General features: G+C 34.1%; 1 protein-coding gene across 1 annotated transcript; it reads left to right on the top strand.

Annotated features, from left to right (window-relative positions):
- Positions 1-880: 880 nt before the first annotated feature.
- marchf2 (membrane-associated ring finger (C3HC4) 2) lies at positions 881-15,505 on the top strand. Its single transcript, XM_051095405.1, has 5 exons — positions 881-1,046; positions 5,464-5,736; positions 6,990-7,194; positions 7,437-7,646; positions 9,959-15,505. The coding sequence occupies exons 2-5, from the start codon at positions 5,561-5,563 to the stop codon at positions 10,115-10,117; spliced, it is 750 nt and encodes a 249-aa protein (XP_050951362.1). The 5' UTR covers positions 881-1,046; positions 5,464-5,560; the 3' UTR covers positions 10,118-15,505.
- Positions 15,506-19,877: the final 4,372 nt, after the last annotated feature.

Raw genomic sequence — 19,877 nt, 5'->3', positions numbered from 1 at the left:
TTTTGCATTTAAAACAGAGGTCGGAACAACCTGGGAACATTTTATGCAGTCGAACAGGTGTAAAATAAATTCTGTGGAAAAATTTACAATTTTGTTCATGTATGGAAATTGAGGTACATTTTGGAAAGATACCATCGCAGATCTTGGTCCAATCTTCAGAATTAAACAAAACTCCTAGGTCCCGTTCCCATAGTGGTTTCAAAGAATCATAAACTGAAGAATCAGAATAAGTTAGTAAGGCATAACATTTTGAAATAAGTCCTTTGAACGATTTAACTGATGGTATGGTTTCTTCCAGTTCCGATAATTTAAATCGGAACCTATTTTGCTTTAAAACAGACTCTATAAAATGCCGAATTTGAAGATATTTGAAAAAGTCTTCGGAGGGAATATCAAACTCCTCTCTAATTTGTTCAAATGATCTCAAAATTTCAGAGGTAAACATTCCTGAAAAGCAAAGTGAAATATTAAACCAAGTTAGGCATGAATATGTTTTGTTCACTTTTGTTGAAATAAAGACTAGACAAATGACGGAATTATTCAAGTTGCAAAATAAAGCCTCATATATAAAAAAAAAAAACAACAACAAAAAAACGACGTAACATTTTTGATTATATATCTGAAATAAAAAAGTGAATACAATCGAAATATGTACATTTTGTTCAGTACTGCTAAAAATAAAGACTAAACGGACAAGTATTTAAATTGAAAAATTATTAATATTTCCATCACAACACACAAAGCCTCACACGAGCAGTGAACAGTCCTTAGAAATAACAACAATAGGCATTTCTCGGTTGACGGCTATTCACGAAAGCCGTTTAGGAAAATTCCGAAGCAGCGCTGCGTACGGAAGCGCCTCCCTCTACGCTCTTATCGTACACGGCGCTAATCAGAGACGTCGGTAGGAGGCCGAGCCGAGTCGTTTGCTGAAAGGAGCAAACCCAAAACAAGGCTTGTACTTTTACCTTATCGTTTACAAACAAGCGCCACTTTTAAACGGAATTCACCTTTAAAGGCACCAGCTCAGCATGGAAAACCAGAAGGTAAGATTAGACGACAAGAAATGATGTTTTAATCTCTAATCCCAGGCTTTGATGTCATATTTTGCTACATGGCTAATGTATCTAGCAGCCTAATGCAGCTGCATTATCACACATTCACTCTGACTGTGTTTTGAATACGTGTCGAATCGGGTTCATTTCGATTTAAACTAACAGTCTGAAATCTAAGAAGGATTAAGCGTTATATTGGAGGAAACTGATGTTTAATTGTCAGCTTGTGTTGTGTGCCAAAGGCCCACCCTAGACCAGTGTCAGACAGCTTGATAGATCAGATCAGATCAAACCAGACCAGATGGTTTCAATGTAGACTGACGTTATGGCAGCACATGTAGAGGATTTCATGTAAATGGCAGTGCATTTACGCTGTTCAAGGTGTTATCTCTGTTTATATTCATATATTCCCTTCCTAGAAAATGCTATATGTTGGTTTGATCAGTAGATCATATCTAGATTTAATAATCCAGCCAGTAAATAATGTTTTGAAACATAAGTGCCCAATATGCTGTCTAGATAGGTTGTCTTTAATGTATTAGTTAACCTAAGTATGCTTGTTTTTGTATTATAATGATATGTTGATATGAAACGAATCCTTGTGTTGTTTCAGACCTTTATGGCTGTGTTTATTATGTGGAACACAAAAGGAGACATTCTGAAGAATGTCCAAGCTGCTCTTTTTCATACGTTACAAGCTTGTAGTCATTACAGCTGCCTAGCTTGGGAATCGGTCCTAATCAAGTTCTTGATTTTAAGTAGTTCTTATGCAAAACTTGAAGTATCATGAACAGTTCTTCTTTTTTTTGGAAGTTTGAAGGTTCTTTTTTTTTCATTCGTTGTAGCTAGACAGTATCTGTTTACATTCACTTTCGATTTAATGATTTATCATTATATAAAATATCTCCTTTTTTGAGTTCCAAGGAAGCTAGATCAGAAATTTACAGGGGCACACAAAAAACAAATCCCGAAATGTAAATAGTAGTGTTTGTTTGTGTATGTAGATGTGTGTGTGTTTGTGTGTTTGTGTGTTTGTTTGTGTGTGTGTGTGTGTGTACTTGTTTTTGCTACATAGTGGGGACCAAATGTCCCCACAAGGATAGTAAAACCTGAAATTTTTGACATTGTGGAGACCGGCCTGTGGTCCCCACAATGTTAAAAAATTATTAAAAATAGTAAATGGTGTTTATCTGAAAGTGTAACGATGCAAACATGTTTTCTGTGAGGGCTAGGTTTAGGGTTAGGGTTGGGTTAGGGGATAGACAATATCGGTTGGTCAGTATAAAATCTATAGAAGTCTATGGAAAGTCCCCACAATTCACAAAAATAAACGTGTGTGTGTGTGTGTGTGTGTGTGTGTGTGTGTACTTGTTTTTGCTACATTGTGGGGACCAAATGTCCCCACAAGGATAGTAAAACCTGAAATTGTTGACATTGTGGGGACCGGCTTGTGGTCCCCATGGGTACAAAAGCTTATAAATCATACAGAATGAGTTTTTTTGAGAAAGTAAAAATGCAGAAAGTTTTCTGTAAGGGTTAGGTTTAGGGGTAGGGTTGGGGTAAGGGGATAGAAAATACAGTGTGGACCGTATACAAACCATTGCACCTATGGAGAGTCCCCACAAGGATAATAAACCAGACGTGTGTGTGTGTGTGTGTGTGTGTGTGTGTATATAATCAATTGTTTGTGTATTGTACATATATGATACAAAATATGAGTTTATGTTTTATAGGTGACGATTTGGTTAAATTTAGTTTTCACATAAATATGCCACATTGTGTTTTTATATTTGGAAAGAAATAGTAAAATATGTGCATGAAAATCAACTCTAGATGGCACATATGTAATTAGGGATGCACAGTCAATCGAATTTGTAATCGTGATTACAATTACAGATGCCACGATTATATAATCGTTCAAAACAAAAAAACAAAAATCCACTTACATTATTCTGCTTTCTTAAGATGTGTGTGTGTGTGTGAGAGAGAGAGAGTGTGTATTTTTCCTACAGGTTATCTTAAGGTTTTTTTTTTCTCATCAAAATTTTTAGCTTTTTATATTTAAAGAAAAAATGTATTAAAAAAATATAAAATAAAAAAAATCTAAAAATGTGGCATGCAGGTGCTTCAAACAGTGGTATAAAGCTATTCAAAACATCATTCAAAAATTGTAAATTGTGATAATTGGAATTAATAATCACAATTACAATTTAAAGAGAATAATTGACAATTATGATTTTTGTCATAATCGTGCAACCCTAATATACATATATATATACCCACACACTACCAGTCAAAAGTTTTTGAACGGTAAGGTGTTTTTTAAAATATGCTTGCTATTGTTTATGCTCATTGTATCTTCTGTCTAGTCTGCCCTATTGATGACAGCATGAACATTGTTAAAGACGGCAAGCGATGAATAGTCGGGTAGCAATGTATAGTCTGACGTGTTTCGCATTCTTGACATGAGTCAAAATTGCATAATCTGACACAGTGACTGTCATAACCGACAAAGATAGTGTGGTCTGATCCACCCTTTATTTTAAGTGTCTCACTGTAACTCTTTCTAAAGAATTAGTTCACTTCCAGAATGAAAATTTCCTGAGAATTTACTCACCCCCATGTCATCTAAGATGTTCGTGTCTGTCTTTCTTCAGTCGAAAAGAAATTAAGGTTTTTGAGGAAAATGCTTCAGAACTTTTTTTCTCCATATACTGGACTTCAATGGGGGTCAGCAGGTTGAAGGTCCAAACTGAAGTTTCAGTGCAGCTCTAAAGGGCTCTACATGATCCCAGCCGATGGTCTTATCTAGTGAAACAATCGGTCGTTTTCTAAAAAAAAATAAAAATGCTTCATGCATTAAGTAATCACGTTGGAATAGTCACGCACGGTTAGTTCCTCATCTGTGTACTCTGGTTTAAAGGGGTCATCGGATGCTAAGTTCACTTTTACATGTTGTTTGAACATTAATGTGTGTTGGCAGTGTATGTACAAATCTACCCTATAATGATAAAAATCCATGCAGTCATTTTTAATTAATCTGTAAAAATAATATCCCCTTTTTCAAATTGAGCCATTCTCAGATGCCTGTCGTTGTGGCGTCACACCCACAGAGGCCGCTCCCACGATAGTTGATTGACATGAGTGTCTCACCTCAGATCAGCTGTAACAGTCCAACCTCCATGTTTTGATGCTGGAGCAGGGATGTAAGTTAGACAAGAATATCTCAGATTGAGCGATTGAGGTGTTGTGTTGCTGGATGTAATAATGAACATAGTGGTCGTCATTTACTCCTGACATCTGAGCTGCTGAAAATGCATTGGATTACGTTTGTTTGTGAAGGGAATGCGCCTCCCGATCTACATATATCCGTCTATGTTCGTGCAAATCATTCATGATCCAGCTTCACTTACAGCAGAAGAGAGTATAAGCGTTTTTTTATGAATCTTTGCGATTTCCTTTCCTAATAATGTGCTAGTTAGCAAGTTTAGTGGCTAAATGTGGCTAAAGTAAACAGGTTCGTCACTCCACAGAGAGAAGAGAGGGGCGGGGCGAGCAGAGCTCATTTGCATTTAAAGCAGCCTCGACCAGAACAGGATGATTTTAGCAAGGTAAAAAGGGTGTTGTTTTACACTACCATTGAGAATTTTTAACCGAAGTATATTATAGACTTTTCATTAAGACCCTAAAGAATCATATCAACTTGTGGCATCCGATGACCCCTTTAAAAACTCCATCTCATTTTCTCCTCCATCTTTGAAATCATCCGACATTGTGTTTTGTGTTTTTTTGGAAAGAGCGTTTGACTTTGCACATTTGCAAGTGATTACGTAATGCTTGAGGTCGATTTAGTGCAAAGATGAGCATTTGTGGTTAAAAAGTATATAAATATATATTTTTTTAGAAAATGACAGATTGTTTCAATAGATAAGACCCTTATTCCTTGGCTGTGATCATGTAGAGTCCTTTCAAGCTGCACTGAAACTGCAGTTTGGACCTTTAACCAGTCCCGTTGGTCACAATTGAAGTCCACTATATTCAGAAAAGTCCTGGAATGTTTTTCACAATAACCTTAATTTCGTTTGACTGAAGAAAGAAAGACATGAGCATCTTGGATGACATGGGGGTGAATAAATTGAGAAGATTTTTTATTCTGGAAGTGAACCTCTCCTTTAAGAAAAGGAAGGAAAATTTTAACTTGTATTGATTTACACTGACACGTTTATCCTTGTTCATTTCATTAGGAAGCAATCCATGTTATCTGAAAGATCTATCACACAGAGTTTGCATCTGGTTTAGTTGGTCACATGAATTTGCAGTTTGAAAGTTTCTACTGTGTGGTGTTTCGTTGCCAATAGACAGTTGACCACTTTTGCTGAAATTTCCCTAATGTTCTTCCTCTCTGCAGTGGTAGGGTCTTTGTGACTTGAGGTGTGGGAGCGAGTGTGCTCCCTGTTTCCCCCCCCGGTGCTCCCCTGCCCCCCGCCCTCCTGGACGGCCCCGAAATGACCACAGGGGAGTGTTGCCACCTCCCAGGCTCCCTGTGTGACTGCACTGGCAACGCTGCCCTGTCCAAAACCGTGGAGGAGGCTGACAACCGCCGGGCCCAGTACGTCACCCAGGTCACGGCCAAGGATGGACGTCTACTATCTACTGTTATCAAAGCCCTGGGCACCCAGAGGTAGACAAATATATATAATATTTTCAGTTTCAAACAATATACAGTTGAGGTCAAATGGTAATTATTTGACCAAAATAAGAGGGATCATACAAAATGCATGTTATTTTTTTTTTGTAGTACTGACCTGAATAAGATATTTCACATAAAAGACATTTATATATATAGTCCACAAGAGAAAATAATACTTAAATTTATAAAAATGACCCCATTCAAAAGTTTACATACACTTGATTCTTAATACTGTGTTGTTGCCTGAATGATCCACAGCTGTGTGTGTGTGTTTTTTTTTTTTTTGTTTAGTTATAGCTGTCCGTTGTTTGTCCTGAACAGTTAAACTGTCTGCTGTTCTTAAGAAAAATCCCTCGGCTCCCACAAATTCTTTGGTTTTTCAGCATTTTTGTGTGTTTGAACCATTTCCAACAATGACTGTATGATTTTGAGATCTTTTTTTTTTTTTTAACTGAGGGACTCATATGCAACTATTACAGAAGGTTCAAACGCTCACTGATGCTCCAGAAGAAAAAATAAATAAATAAATCAATCATGCGTTAAGAGCCGGGGGTGAAAACTTTTTGAATTTGAAGATCAGGGAAAATTTAACTTATTTTTGTCTTCTGGGAAACATGTAAGTATCTTCTGTAGCTTCTGAAGGGCAGTACTAAATTAAAAATGCGATATTTAGCAAAAATAAGAAAAATGTACATTCTGATCAAAAGTTTTCACCCTCCCAGTTCTTCATGCATATTTTTTTTCCCTTCTAAAGCATCAGTAAGAGTTTGAATCTTCTGTAATAGTTGCATATGAGTCCCTCAGTTGTCCTCAGTGTGAAAAGATGGATCTCAAAATCATACAGTCATTGTTGGAAAGGGTTCAAATACACAAAAATGCTGAAAAACCAAAGAATTTGTGGCACCTGAAGGACAAACTATTCAAGACAAACAAGGGACTCAACTATCACTAAACAGACAAAAAACCCCAGCTGTGGATCATTCAGGTAACAACACGGTATTAAGAATCAAGTGCATGTGATTTTTTTGAACAGGGTCATTTTAATAAATGTAACTATTTTCTCTTGTGGACTATATGTAAACATCCCCATGTTAAATATCTTATTCAGGTCAATATTAAATAAAAATAACATGCTTTTTGTATGATTACATTTTGTAGATTCTGCAAGGTGTATGTAAACTTTTGACCTCAGCTGTATATTGCAGTGGCCTAAAGGCTAAGCTGTTAACTCCTCTTTCTGTTAGCGATCGGCCGATTTGTCGGATCTGCCACGAGGGTCAAGATGTGTGCAACAGCGAGGGGCTTCTCTCCCCGTGCGACTGCACCGGCACGTTGGGCACGGTCCACAAGAGCTGCCTGGAGAAATGGCTGTCCTCCTCTAACACCAGCTACTGTGAGCTGTGCCACACTGAGTTTACCATTGAGCGCCGACCCCGACCCCTCACAGAGGTAACAAAGGTTAATGCCTTTAGCCTTGTCTGCATGGCTTGGCCGAACTTCGCTATTGTACATTTACTTGCGTGTGCGCTTGCATGGCATAATTTATTATAGATGGGTCAAAGACAAGACATCTGCATCAAATTAAAGGAATAGTTTATAAATCTAGATTTACACATAACAGGTAATTACTGATATTGGGTAAATTGTCTTAAGCGAACATGATCACTAAACCTCAAATCATCTTTCAATAGTGGCTCAGGGACCCGGGCCCCCGGAATGAGAAGCGCACCCTCTTCTGTGACATGGTGTGCTTCCTGTTTATAACGCCCCTGGCGGCCATCTCAGGCTGGCTGTGTCTACGGGGTGCACAGGACCACCTGCACTTCAACAGTCGCCTGGAGGCAGTCGGCCTCATCGCTCTGACCATCGCACTCTTTACCATCTACGTCCTCTGGACACTGGTAGTGTATTACACCCAATTAAATGCAGATTTACATTTTTATTCTAAAACAGAATGCTTAAAATGATGGTTCACCCAAAAATTCTGTCATTAATTACTCTCAGCTCTCGGATTTCATCAAAAATATTTTAATTTGTGTTTTGAAGATGAACGAAGGTCTTGCGGGTTTGGAACAATATGAGCGCGAGTAATTAATGACAGAATTTTCATTTTTTGGGTGAACTAACCTTTTAAATTATTTTGGGAGAATCACACAAAGATGTCAGAAGATGTCTGGGTCATTTTTCACCCCAAAAATCGATAGGAAGAAAAAAAAATTAATGCTTTCTGTTAACTGTCTAAAATGTTTAAAAAAAGCAAAGAAATCTTTGCAATGCCAAAAATATCTCATTACCGTAACTCAAACTCATCCTCATTACTGTAATACAAAGAAATCTTGTTTTCATTACTGCATTGAAAAACTATCTTGTTGTCTTCTCCATAATGCAAAAAATTTTGTTCTCATTACCATAATGCAATATATATTTTTTTTTTTATCCACTACTTTGCAGTGTGAATTTTCCACCTTTATGCAGTGGTTAAAACAATATTGTAAAAAATCTAGTTCTCATTAACGTAATGCAAAAAAAACATTAACATAATTTAAAAAAATGCCATTCTTGGTATTGTAAATCAAAGAAATCAAATTTTCATTATCATAATGCAAAACAATACCATACTCATTCAATCAAAAAATTGATTCTTATGGAAGCCCGTTTCTGCCACTGAATGAAAAAATTGAAAAAACAAACAAACTTGTAATTCTGACTTTTTTCGATTTGACATTGCAAGTTTATATCTTGCTTTTCTGACTTTTTTTGCAAATGCAAGTTTATGTCTCGCAATTCTGACCTTTTTCTCAGAATTGTGAGATAAAAACTTGCAATTGCGAGTTATAAAGTCAGAATTGCAAGAATTGAGAGTTAAAGTCAGAATTACAAAAACTAGCAATTCTGACTTTTTTTCTCTGAACTGTGAGTTTATATTTAACGTGTGAGATATAAACTCTGAATTGCGAGTTATGTAGTCAGAATTGTGAGATATAAACTTGCAATTGCAAGTTATAAAGACAGAATTACACAAACTCGCAATTCTGACTTTTTTCCCGATTTGACATTGTGAGTTTGTATCTCGCAATTTTGACTTTTCTCGCAAATGTGAGTTTATCTCACAATTATGACTTTTTTCTCACAACTTTGAGTTTATATCTTGCAATTCTAACATAATTGTGGGATTAAAATTTTGCATTTGCGAGTTGTAAAGTCAGAATTACACAAACTCGCTAATTCTGACAGTTTTTTTTTTTTGCAAATGTGAGTTTATATCCTGCAGTTCTGACTTTTTCTCAGAATTGTGACTAAAAACTTGCAATTGTGAGTTATAAAGTCAGAATTGCAAGATATAAATTCGGAATTGAGTTAAAATCAGAATTACAACTTGCAATTCTGACTGTTTTCTCACAAATGCTAGTTTATATCTCGCGATTCCGACTTTTTTCGCAACTGTGAGTTTATATTTAAATTGTGAGATAAAATCGGAATTGCGAGTTATGTAGTCAGAGTTGTGAGATATAAACTCGCAAATATGAGTTATAAAGTCAGAATTGCGCAAACTTGAAAATTTGACCTTTTCTCACGAATGCGAGTTTGCATCTCGCAATTCAGATTTTTTTGTCGCAATTGCAAGTTTATATCTTGCAATTCTGCCGTTTTTGTTATAGAATTGTGAGAGATAAACTCGCAATTGTGAGTTATGAAGTTTGGATTTGAGGGGGAAAAAGAGACAATTAATAACTTGCAATTGTGTGTTATAAAGTCAGAATTGCAATTCTGAGGAAAAAAACTCACAAGTGCGAGATACAAACTTTTAGTTCTGAGGAAAAAATCTGAATTGTGAGTTTATATCTCATAATTCTGAGAAAAAACTCGGGCTTCCGTAGATTCTCATTACCGTAATGCACAAAAAACCTTTCTTATTGGTGTAATTCATAAAAAAAGTCAACTTTTTACTATTTAACATTGTAATATTTTTTTTTATAATACCTTTAATTTATGCTGATTTTAATACAAAAAAAAAAATCTATGTGTGTTGAATATGATTCATATTATATTCTGGTAATGACAGGTGGAGAGTGGAGGGAATGTTTCTAGAATTTATTATTTCATACTTTCTCTTCTCATTTTGGCATGAAATGTCACCCAGACATATTTCTCATAAAAATTCACCTGGTCCTTTGACCAAAAGTGTAAAAAAAAAAATGTCTTTGTTTTGCAGGTCTCATTCCGCTACCACTGTCAGTTGTACTCGGAGTGGAGACGAACCAATCAGAAAGTCCGCTTGCTCATTCCTGACACCAAGGGTGCACACTCTACCCAGCATTCCTTGCTTTCCACAAAGCTGCTGAAAAAGACAGCAGACGAGACCATAGTATGAGAGACGTGGTGCGGGGGAACGGGGCCCGATCGCGGTGGTATTAGCGTGCTACAGGTTCTTGACGCAGCGTCGTCAACTAGAGCCGCGGCATTTTGGATGCATTCTTTTCTATTTAATCCTTTTTATCTAAATATGTGAGCACTTCATTTATTTTATTTTGTTTTTTTTTTCACCAGTCTCTTTTTTGAGCCTTTATATAAGTGTGTTGTTTTTATTTATTTGGGGCTTGAACAGCCAGGCTGAGGCCCCGTACTGTTCAGTATGCATTGTATTTGAAACAATCGGAAATCTAACTTATGTGTATAGACGATTCCTTTGAGCACAGCGGCGAGGGATTATGACTCAAGTACATACGGCTGCTGAAGCTTAAAACCAAACCTTTCTTTCGTTTTCGATGTATCGTTTTTCTACTCATCTACCTTCAAGTACTTTCCATCTTAACCCGACGGAGTCGCGCCTAAGCGAACTTAGTCCTCGTGGCTCCTATACGATTTAGTCAAGATATAAATGTATAAATATTTACACACTAAGTGAACAAGTAAGCTCTAAGCTTCGATCGACATGGGTATTACAGGGCCGTTTGCCCGGGCAATGAATGTGGAGGCTGATGTATATCTGCGGATGCTCAAGCTCATCCGAGAAAGGAAGGCGGTTGGTGAAAAAACAAAAAAAAACGAGAGAGTGCAATAACACGCCGCCATTGGCATGATTCTGCCGTGAACACACGCAGGTTTTCATGCATGCCTATTTCGCAAATCTCATCAAATTGGTGACATTTTGCGTACAGATCAAAAGCTGTTTTTTCCAAACCGAATGGTCTCCGAACAATGTAAAACAGCATGCGGTGGTTCAAAAGTCGTAGCACTTTCTGACAACGTAGCCTAGATGTGAGCTGAACAAATGTAGATACTTGTACGCTTTCGGGATGCAAATATGTGGCAACTTTCTATGTTGTTGTTGAGTCGTGGTAAGTGCAGATGCAAACAGACCTCTACAGTTCATTGTTCTGAATCATTTTCGAAATCATTTTTTTTGGTGAGTGTTTGAAGACGAATGTGTATGTGTGTTTACAGTATGCATTTTGTAAGCTCTGGCTCTTTGTGCTGTTTAATTGGCATCAAATGGCCAAGGTTGAGGATGGCATACTTGGGATTTTGTAGCAGTTTACTTTGTGGAAGATGCAGGTCAAGCCGCAGAGGAAGAAGTAATTGTAAAGCTAAACATCATTGCCAAACCAGTAATGAAACTGTCGTCCATGAATGACACTACAGTATTTAAGCGAGTGTTTTTTTTTTAGCTGTGTGTCATATTGGTGCAAGAAGAATCTGCAGAACACCAATCATTAGATCTTATCGTTCCCTACATTGACGTACCATCTGAAAATGTGGGAACGGTTCTTTGGCATATGCAGTATCGTAATAGTTGCACATTTGCCACTCAACGTGGACCTTTTGCGCCTTATGCACTTGCTGTGGAAAATCTAGCGATTTGCGCAAACCTTTGGCGGTAAAGTTCATTGAGGGAATCATTCACCTGACAATGAAAATGTTATTTAATCACCCTAATGTCACTTCAAACTTGACTGCTGTTATTTTAATCATAGAACAATTTCAGATTCAATAATGATTGATTTGCCACTCAATAAGATTTTCAGTGAATTCCCACTTAAAGGGGTCATTAAAAAATGAAAATTCTTCCATTCTTCCATCATCTTCAGAACACAAATTAAGATATTGTTCATGAAATCCAAGAGCTTTTTGACCCTGCTTAGACGGCAACGCAACTGACACATTCAAGGCCCAGAAAGGTAGTAAGGACATTGTTAAAATAGTCCATTATGAAGTTACGAGAAAACTCTTTGTGCGTAAAGAAAACAAAAATAACTACTTTAGTCAGCTACTACTTTTCCGTGTTAGTCTTGACGTGTGCTCAGAAGATGCATGGAGGAGAAGAAATTATTGAATAATGTCGTTATTTTTGTTTTCTTTGCACACAACAGTATTCTCGTAGCTTCATAAAATTAAGGTTGAACCAGTGATGTCACATGGACTATTTTAACGATGTTTTTACTACCATTTTTTGGCTCTTAAGTAAGTGAGTAATTAATGACAGAGTTTTCATTTTTGGCTGAACTGTCTCTTTAAATTCTGGCTTTGTATGACTTCAGTTGGAATGTAGTGCACAAGCCGTATGGACCACATGGACTTTTTAAAAAAAAAAAACCTTTTAGAAAAGATCTTTGTGTAAAATCAGGAGTCCATGGAAGCTTGGTTCCACCACTCAATTAAAAACTTGTATTAAAATGTTTAAAAAATTTATATCTCACAATTCTATTTTTTTTTTAACAATACCAGCAAGTACTCAATACAGTATTACTTTTTTCAGTTCACTTTCTGATTATTTTGACTTCTGCACTTCACAAATGCTGCTGGTATTGTTCAAAAACACAGCTTGTTCAGTTTGTGAACCATACAGCACTACCTCACAATTCTGGCTTTTATCTCACAATTCTGAGAAATTCAGAATTCTGAGAAATTCAAATATTCTGTGGCAGAAAATAAACAGAACTGCAACATTCTAAACTCGGAATTCTGAGATAAAAAATAAAAATCAATCAGAAGTTAATGGAAGCTTGATTCCGCCACTAGGCCTATCAAATGATTAATTGCGATTACTTGCATGGAAAATAAGTTTGTTTACATAATACATGTGTGCATGTACTGTGTATATTATGTATTATAAACACACACACATACATATATGTAATTTAAAAATATTTATATATATATATCTATTTATGTTTACATATGATTTGTTATATGTACATATAAATATTTTGTAGTGCTGTCAAACAATTAATCACAATTAATCGCATCTAAAATAAGTTTTTGTTTATGTGTGTGTACTGTGAATATTATGTATACATAAATACACACACATACATACATGTAACTTAAAAATATTTATATTTGCATATAATTTATATGTACATATAAATATTTTGCAGTGATGTCACTGCAAAAATGCGATTAATCACGATAGGTTTTTGTTTACATATGTGTGTGTACTGTGTATATTTATTATGTATACATAAATACACACAAATGCATTTATATATTTGAGGAAAATGTTGATTTATTTATATATATATATATATATATATATATATAAAATTGTATGCATATAAATATATACATGCAAATATATGTAAATATTATCAAAATATATACTGTGTGTGTGTATTTCTATGTACATAAATATTATTGTGTATTGTGTATATTATGTAAACACAAACTTTTATTTTGCATGCGATTAATCGCTTGACAACCCTACCACTGAATTAAATAAAAAACCTCACATTTCTATTTTTTGAACAAAACCAGCTGTACATAATAAACAGTATTAGATTTTTCCAAAAAAAAAAAAAAGCAGAATTGCAAGATTCTAAACTTAGAATTCTTAGGGGAAAAAATTACGATTGTGAGATATAAACTAAGAATTCTGAGAAAAGTCAAAATTGTTGATATAAAAGAATTGGGAAGTTGCAATTACTTTTTTTTCTTTTTTTTTTTAATCGTGTAATGGAAAAAGCATTTATCACAAAAAAAAAAAAAAAAAAAAACAGCTTGTGAATTTGGAATAACATGAGGGTGAGTAAATAATGACCGAATTTGAATTTTGGCTGAACTGTTCTTTTAAGGCTAATAAAATGAGCTACCTAAGACATGTAGGTCCATGAATTCTTTTATTGTAAATTCTGATGCTAAATTGTAAATGTGTAGATAACCTGATGTCTCTGTTATTAAGAAGTGTTGTGTGCTGTAGGTCCAGGGTTCAGTACGTGTGTGTGTGTGTGTGTGTGTGTGTGTGGAGCAGACAGGCCCATGAATGTCTGGATTATTTGCTGACCACTTTTTTTTTAAAGGACGCTTGTAGTTCACGCGGCGGAACCGAAAGGTGCTTCTGCAGTTGGTAATTCAAAGATGCAAAAAGATTTTCCCTCAAAATTCATCCCATCACCCATCTCCCGTGAGCTAACATTGCATCGGAAGATGGGAGAGAAAAAATTTTCCTCTCTAAATGGATTATTTTAAGGGGGAAAAAAGTTCAATGTGCAATAGATACACAAAATACGATGGCATTATTTGTTAACGATAATTATTTTGGTATTTTTAAAGAGTTTTAAGAATAATCCATCATCATAATCATCGTCTTTCCCATCGCTCAGTGTTTTTTCCTGATGGAAGTTGCTCTTTTGTGCTGATTTGAACCATTATTTCAAAGCACTAGTGGTGTCGGATCACCAACGACAGGCAACTTTACCAGCTTAATGCTAACTTGAGGAATGCTGTCTCGTTGTTGTGCTTCCACCTGCTTAAATTCACTTTTTGGGCCATTCCTTGGTTATTTTGCAATGTAGGGTAATACATCGAGAGTGCAATTTCAAAAATATTACAATGCAATTCTTACCTATAACCTTAACAATACATGTATGATGTATACATAGATGTAGATGTTGCATATGAAGGACTTATTAGCAGAGGGACAATGTTGAACTCATAATTTTATTGTTTATTTCGTGTTTTTACCTTGCAGTGGATGCCAATGAGCTGGCCACAATATGCAACCCTGCAAGAGCAGTTCAGCAGCTCAAACGATGATGTTAATAAAACCGAACCTATCTGTTCCTCCAGTGCATGCTTTCTTATTTAAATACAATGGCACTTTCACTAATTTATAGCGGAATATATCCGTTGTAAATTTCTGAGGGTTTTTTTTTTCTTTTCGCTGCAGTTTCAGAAAGGAGGCATTTACTTAATTGTACACACGTTCACACGGTTTGTCGATTCAGTTGAAATATCTCTAATTTTGCCAGTGTGTGTTTTAATGTATTCATACTGTATGTATCATTTCGCTTCTGTTTTGTTTTCGTTTACTCATCGAGCACAGGATTTTTATCACTCTGAACTTTTGAAATACTACAATGTTTATGTTGTGCAGTGGCTAAGAGAAAGATGTCTGTAATGTCCTCACCAAAATATGTTGGTGCTTGAAATCAGCCAAGAAAAGTGTGCAAAGCAAATTAAAAACGATGCTCTGGATCTGGTAACTGTGCTGTTGTTCTTTCGAGAGATTTCGGAGAGGTTGCACAATTTAATGACAGATATATTGAGATTGAAAACTCACAATTCTGAAGAGGTCAGAAAATTGTGGGATGTGAACTTGGAATTGTGAAAAACGGATAAAGTCTGAATTATTTTCTTTTTTTTCCTCAGAAGTCTGAATTGTGAGGTAAAAAGTCACAATTATCATTAGTATTAGTCATGAAATGTTCCACCAACGTGTAATTTCCACTACATATTAAAATATAAAGTGTGTTTAACAGCATTCTGTGATCAATTTCTAACATTTTTAGAAACACACGGCAACCCTTTTCATGCTTGCGGGTAATTTCATAATTAGAATTACAATTGTATGTTTTCTATTCTAAGTGAAATACGAGGAAATATTTTGTACAGGTTTTGTGTACACTACCAGTCAAAAGTTTTTGAACAGTAAGATTTTTAGTGGTTTTTAAAAGAAGTCTCTTCTGCTCACCAAGCCTGCATTTATTTGATCCAAAATACAGCAAAAGCTGTAATGTTGTGAAATATGTTTACTATTTAAAATAATTGCTTTCTGTTTGAATATATTTTAAAATGTAATTTATTCCTGTGATTTCAAAATTGATTTTTCAGCATCATTACTCCAGTCTTCAGTGTCATATGATCCTTAAGAAATCTAATATGCCGATTTGCTGTTAAAGAAACATTATTTATTATTATTATTATCAATATTTAAAACAGTTCAGTATATTTTTTCAGGATACTTTGAGGAATCTAAAGATCCAAAAATCAGCATTTATCTGAAATGCTGAAAAAGGTTTTTAACATTATACACAGTGTTGAGAAGGTTACTTTGGAAATGTAATAGGTTACAGATTACAAGTTACTTGATTTAAAATGTAATAAGTAGTGTAACTTTAAAGTAATGTAACATTACTTTTAATTACTTTTTGATAACTTTTCTAAATTTCTAATATTTTCAACTCAGCTAATATTTTGTTAATCATTTTGAAGCATTTAAACCAGGCAGAGTTAACCTTACAGTAGCACTCAACACTGATTACTGTCAGACTTTCAAAATCCTTCATCACTTGAATTAGATTATAATAAGTAAGGGATAATATACATCTTTATTTTGCGATAACAACTGGCTGAATGTACATTATCTCACTTATTACACAGCTGCTTGATAGATTATTTAGATGTTTCCTGTCAAAATTATTAGACACGAAACACTAATCTGAGTTGAAATATTTGAACGCAAAGATTCCGTGAAGAAATCAGTTGCTAGCAAACGGCAAGTTCAAACTAGACATTTTAGGGACACAGTGCAGTCATACCAGTTTTCTTACGCAACATTTCACCACATAAATAATGAAGTAGTAGTACTAGTTTGTTAGTTATCTTATTTTCCATTACAATGTACAAAAAAAAAAAAAAAAAAAAAAAAAAAGGCAGCAGCTGCGTTTGTATGAAACAATAGAGCAAGTCCACGATACCAGGATGACAGAATTAAGAAACTGTCCACATAATATTAAATTAAGCTTTAATATTTTATTAGCTAACCAAACGCAAAGCTTCCGCCAAGAAAAATTATCAAACATATAGCACTGACTTAAGTTGCCCCGAATGCACTGTGTAATAATTCCATTTAAAGCACAGCCACCACAAACTCAGACTTTTTTTTCTTTACTTTTTTTTGGGCTTTTTATGCCTTTTATTGTGATAGGACAGTAGAGAGATGACAGGAGAGAGCTGGGAGGAGAGAGGGGATCGACAAAGGACCTCAAGACGGGAATCGAACTTGGGTCACCGCGCTATGTGTTATAACAAGATCATAACATAAATAACATCATAACAAGAAATAGTTTAACAGCTATGATACAGGGTTTTAAATCAAATGTTTGCATAGTTATGACAGAAAACACTAGCATCTAACAATGCCTTGGAAAAAACAATCGTAAAAAATAATGTTTATGCATAAACCCAAATAGGAAATAAAACAGTTATCGAATAAGCATGTGTCCTATTCTGTGTCCTCCTGCATTCTCCTAAAACATTGGTGTCTCATTTTAGAGCAGTCAATGCAATTTATGACAGAAGTCAATTGAATCTGTAAGTGTGGGTGGGTGTGTGAAAAAATTCAGATGTAATCCCCTTTGTAATCACTGGCATTTTTCAAAAGTAACTAATTTAATTACACATTTTTTCTCAGTAACTGTAACTAATTACAATTACATTTATTTTGTAATTAAATTACGTAATTCCGTTACATGTAATTAGATGCTCCCCAACACTGATTATACACTATACAATTCAAAAGCACACAAACACATACACTATACATTTGTTTGAAAAAAAAAAAAACAACAAAAAATTCTACTCAGCTGTTTTCAACAATAATAATAAATGATTTTTGAGCAGCAAATCAGAATATTAGAATGATTTCTGAGGGATCATGTGACTGGAGTAATGACGCTAAAAATTCAGCTTTGAAATCACAGGAATAAATTACATTTTAAAATATATTCAAATAGAAAACAGTGATTTTAAATAGTAAAAATATGTACAAATTTGACTGTTTTTGCTGTACTTTGGATCAAATAAATGCTTGGTGAGCAGAAGAGATTTCTTTAAAAAACATTAAAAATCATACAGTGCAAAAACTTTTGACTGCGAGTGTAATTCGACAAAATAACATCTTAAATAGAAAAATAATCTGTTTATAAGTCTTTTATAAGTGTTAAATAGTAAAAATATGTACAAATTTGACTGCTTTTGCTGTACTTTGGATCAAATAAATGCTTGGTGAGCAGAAGAGACTTCTTTAAAAACATTAAAAATCATACAGTGCAAAAACTTTTGACTGCTAGTGTAATTTGACAAAACATCTTAAATAGAAAAATAATCTGTTTATAAGTCTTTTATAAGTGTTAAATAGTAAAAATATGTACAAATTTGACTGCTTTTGCTGTACTTTGGATCAAATAAATGCTTGGTGAGCAGAAGAGATTTCTTTAAAAAAACATTAAAAATCATACAGTGCAAAAACTTTTGACTGCTAGTGTAATTTGACAAAATAACATCTTAAATAGAAAAATAATCTGTTTATAAGTCTTTTATAAGTGTTAAATAGTAAAAATATGTACAAATTTGACTGCTTTTGCTGTACTTTGGATCAAATAAATGCTTGGTGAGCAGAAGAGACTTCTTTAAAAAACATTAAAAATCATACAGTGCAAAAACTTTTGACTGCTAGTGTAATTCTACAAAATAACATCTTAAATAGAAAAATAATCTGTTTATGAGTCATTTTATAAGTTTTAAATAGTAAAAATATGTACAAATTTGACTGCTTTTGCTGTACTTTGGATCAAATAAATGCTTGGTGAGCAGAAGAGACTTCTTTAAAAAACATTAAAAATCATACAGTGCAAAAACGTTTGACTGCGAGTGTAATTCGACAAAATAACATCTTAAATAGAAAAATAATCTGTTTATAAGTCTTTTATAAGTGTTAAATAGTAAAAATATGTACAAATTTGACTGCTTTTGCTGTACTTTGGATCAAATAAATGCTTGGTGAGCAGAAGAGACTTCTTTAAAAAAACATTAAAAATCATACAGTGCAAAAACTTTTGACTGCTAGTGTAATTTGACAAAATAACATCTTAAATAGAAAAATAATCTGTTTATAAGTCTTTTATAAGTGTTAAATAGTAAAAATATGTACAAATTTGACTGCTTTTGCTGTACTTTGGATCAAATAAATGCTTGGTGAGCAGAAGAGACTTCTTTAAAAAACATTAAAAATCATACAGTGCAAAAACTTTTGACTGCTAGTGTAATTTGACAAAATAACATCTTAAATAGAAAAATAATCTGTTTATAAGTCTTTTATAAGTGTTAAATAGTAAAAATATGTACAAATTTGACTGCTTTTGCTGTACTTTGGATCAAATAAATGCTTGGTGAGCAGAAGAGACTTCTTTAAAAACATTAAAAATCATACAGTGCAAAAACTTTTGACTGCTAGTGTAATTTGACAAAACATCTTAAATAGAAAAATAATCTGTTTATAAGTCTTTTATAAGTTTTAAATAGTAAAAATATGTACAAATTTGACTGCTTTTGCTGTACTTTGGATCAAATAAATGCTTGGTGAGCAGAAGAGATTTCTTTAAAAAAACATTAAAAATCATACAGTGCAAAAACTTTTGACTGCTAGTGTAATTTGACAAAATAACATCTTAAATAGAAAAATAATCTGTTTATAAGTCTTTTATAAGTGTTAAATAGTAAAAATATGTACAAATTTGACTGCTTTTGCTGTACTTTGGATCAAATAAATGCTTGGTGAGCAGAAGAGACTTCTTTAAAAAACATTAAAAATCATACAGTGCAAAAACGTTTGACTGCTAGTGTAATTCTACAAAATAACATCTTAAATAGAAAAATAATCTGTTTATGAGTCATTTTATAAGTTTTAAATAGTAAAAATATGTACAAATTTGACTGCTTTTGCTGTACTTTGGATCAAATAAATGCTTGGTGAGCAGAAGAGACTTCTTTAAAAAACGTTAAAAATCATTTGTTTAACATTTAAAAATCAATCGGTTTTTAAGTCTTATTTACTTTTTTTGTTTTCCTCACAT

The sequence above is a fragment of the Labeo rohita genome, chromosome 22 (assembly GCF_022985175.1).
Source record: "Labeo rohita strain BAU-BD-2019 chromosome 22, IGBB_LRoh.1.0, whole genome shotgun sequence".
NCBI lineage: Eukaryota > Metazoa > Chordata > Actinopteri > Cypriniformes > Cyprinidae > Labeo > Labeo rohita.
The sequence above is the reverse complement of the archived record's forward strand: the minus strand, read 5'-3'. Positions and strand labels throughout refer to the sequence as shown.

Excerpts from the sequence above, each read along its gene's own strand:
- marchf2 (XM_051095405.1), top strand. The coding sequence starts at position 5,561 with ATGACCACAGGGGAGTGTTGCCACCTCCCAGGCTCCCTGTGTGACTGC. Across the intron at positions 7,195-7,436 it reads GACCCCGACCCCTCACAGAG|TGGCTCAGGGACCCGGGCCC; the intron begins GTAACAAAGGTT and ends ATCTTTCAATAG. Across the intron at positions 7,647-9,958 it reads TCTACGTCCTCTGGACACTG|GTCTCATTCCGCTACCACTG; the intron begins GTAGTGTATTAC and ends TTTGTTTTGCAG.